This window comes from Seriola lalandi, unplaced genomic scaffold (genome assembly GCF_002814215.2).
Source record: "Seriola lalandi dorsalis isolate HSWRI2012SDOR001 ecotype SW California unplaced genomic scaffold, Sedor1 jcf7180002054902, whole genome shotgun sequence".
Taxonomy (NCBI): domain Eukaryota; kingdom Metazoa; phylum Chordata; class Actinopteri; order Carangiformes; family Carangidae; genus Seriola; species Seriola lalandi.
Genome location: NW_019525454.1, coordinates 805,701 through 808,454, shown reverse-complemented (window position 1 = coordinate 808,454; position 2,754 = coordinate 805,701). Strand labels below are relative to the sequence as shown.

At 44.7% G+C, this 2,754-nt stretch overlaps 1 protein-coding gene across 1 annotated transcript in view; it reads right to left on the bottom strand.

The window, feature by feature from the left end:
- The window catches only part of mapkbp1 (mitogen-activated protein kinase binding protein 1), a 39,026-nt gene that overhangs the window by 23,622 nt on the left and 12,650 nt on the right, over positions 1 to 2,754 (bottom strand). The window contains exons 8-9 of the mRNA XM_023430382.2: positions 589 to 749; positions 117 to 315 (exon numbers count right to left, since the gene is read on the bottom strand). Coding sequence (XP_023286150.1) covers positions 117 to 315; positions 589 to 749 — 360 coding nt within the window. The remainder of the gene's footprint in view (positions 1 to 116; positions 316 to 588; positions 750 to 2,754) is intronic.

Sequence of the window (2,754 nt, the reverse complement as noted above, 5' to 3'; positions counted from 1 at the left end):
ACACACACACACACACACACACACACACACACACACACACACACACACACACACACACACAAACACAAAAACACACACACACACACACACACACACACACACACACACAGACTGACCTCCAGACTCCACACACAGGAGGAGTGGTAGAGGGCGGAGTAAAGTTTTCCCGCCCTGCGAGGGTCTCTGAGGTCTCGGACGTCCCAAACATAAACACTGTGGTCGTTGTAGACGCAGGACAACCAGCGGTTAGTGGGGTCATAGGTCACCGCCACCGTGTCTGGGTACCGAGCCTCCGACCTGCAGGAGAACAGTTGGCTGTGGGGGAGGTGGAAGAAGGGAGGGGGGTGAGTTCCTTCCTGCAGGATTGTGGGATGTTCTCATGCAAACTAAAAATAAAAACCCTACTGATGTGTCTGTGGTTTCCATGGTAACCCATCTACACACCCAGTGGTCAGCTGACCTCAGAATAAATCATGTGACATCATATGACATCATGTAACATAAAATGCTGTTACTTTATATCACAGATGATCACAGTTTAATACGCAACAGTACAGGTGTGTGTTATCTGTCAGGTGTGTGTGTTACCTGGCGTCCACCATACTGGCGATGTCAGCTCCCAGGAAGTGTGGGCGGGGCAGAGTGCAGAGGAAGTGCAGGTTGACGGGGCTGAAAGCTCTAACCGTCCCGTCAGAACACCCACAGAAGATCAACTCGTCTGTGACGGACAGACAGGTGGCCTGAGAGGTCTGAGGACAGACAGGTGGACAGACACACAGGTGAGTCGGAGTCACAGCATCACCAACTCTCCACGTTTGACTGAGGACACCATGAGGATGAACGTGCTCTGGTGCTTCTATCTTTGTGAGGACCAGGGGGAGTTTGTCTGGAGCTCAGAGCTGGTTTCAGTCAGAGTCAGGGCTGAATGATGATGTGTATGATGTATATGATGTGTATGATGTATATGATGTGTTTAATGTATATGATGTATATAATGTATATGTGTTTGATGTGTATGATGTGTATGATGTGTATGATGTATATGATGTGTTAATGTATATGTGTTTAATGTATATGATGTATATGATGTGTATGATGTATATGATGTATATAATGTATATGATGTGTATGATGTATATGATGTGTATGATGTGTTTAATGTATATGATGTATATAATGTATATGATGTATATAATGTATATGATGTATATGATGTATATGATGTGTATGATGTATATGATGTATATGATGTATATAATGTATATGATGTATATGATGTGTATGATGTGTATGATGTATATGATGTATATAATGTATATGATGTATATGATGTATATGATGTATATAATGTATATAATGTATATAATGTATATGATGTATATGATGTATATGATGTATATGATGTATATGATGTATATGATGAATGTTCGAACACACTGACAGATTGTGGCTCTACAGTAAAGGCCTTAATTGATAGAAAATAACCACAGTTACATTTTCAGCCCTAATTAGAAAGAGCTTGAAGTCAAAGCTATGATGTCAGAGACCTCCCCGGTCCTCACAGGTGTAGAAGTACAGAGGTGAGTGGATGAGAGTGGACGTGTCCTGGGAGTATTTCAGTCCAGACTCTGGGACAGTGGAAAATGAATTTGATGAGTGATCTGTGTCAGTCTACTGTCTGACTGACGCTCAGTCTCCGCCTCCTCTGATTGTTCCCTCATATATCACATGACCTCAGGCGCAGAACGACACCGCCATGACTCTCTCTGTGACCTCTGACCCCGACTCAGATCTGCTGCAGAAATGTGTAAAAGTCCGACTATCTATGTACTTCGTGTTTCCTACATGTTCCTTCCTGTTGGAAGCTGTCATCGCAGGCTAAGGTATAGCCTTCAAAATAAAAGTCAGAAGTTGATCAGGCCTCGTGGCAGGATGTGAGACGTGACGAGGCTCCAGCTGAACGGACTGAACGTGTCTCTGTTCTCTGAAATAAAGACCGAGAAAGTCAATGAAGTCAGAGAATGTACGAGGGTGGAGGGTCACACAAAGACGGTGGTGTTTCTGAGCTGCTGCTCCGCCTCCACCACCAGTACTGCAGAGTCAGTACTGCAGAGTCAGTACTACAGTCAGTACTACAGTCAGTACTGCAGTCAGTACTGCAGAGTCAGTACTGCAGAGTCAGTACTGCAGAGTCAGTACTGCAGAGTCAGTACTACAGTCAGTACTACAGTCAGTACTGCAGTCAGTACTGCAGAGTCAGTACTACAGTCAGTACTACAGTCAGTACTACAGTCAGTACTGCAGAGTCAGTACTGCAGAGTCAGTACTACAGTCAGTACTACAGTCAGTACTACAGAGTCAGTACTACAGTCAGTACTACAGTCAGTACTACAGTCAGTACTACAGTCAGTACTACAGTCAGTACCACAGTCAGTACTACAGTCAGTACTACAGTCAGTACCACAGTCAGTACTACAGTCAGTACTACAGTCAGTACTACAGTCAGTACTGTAGACTGACAGTGAGTAGCTGCTGGACATCGGTGGAGGTGACTGATGCTGCGTTCATGGTCCTCTGTGAATGGGGGTGTGGAGGGTGAACAGGGTGATACATCACTCAGCCAATCAGGTGTAGAGTTGGTTATGAGTGGCAGCAGCGTGCTATAAAATCGACCAATGAGGTGAGAGGAATAAAGTGGGCGTGTCTGAGCGTCTGAAGTGACTGAGTCCAGGTGAGATGACGACTTACTGAGGC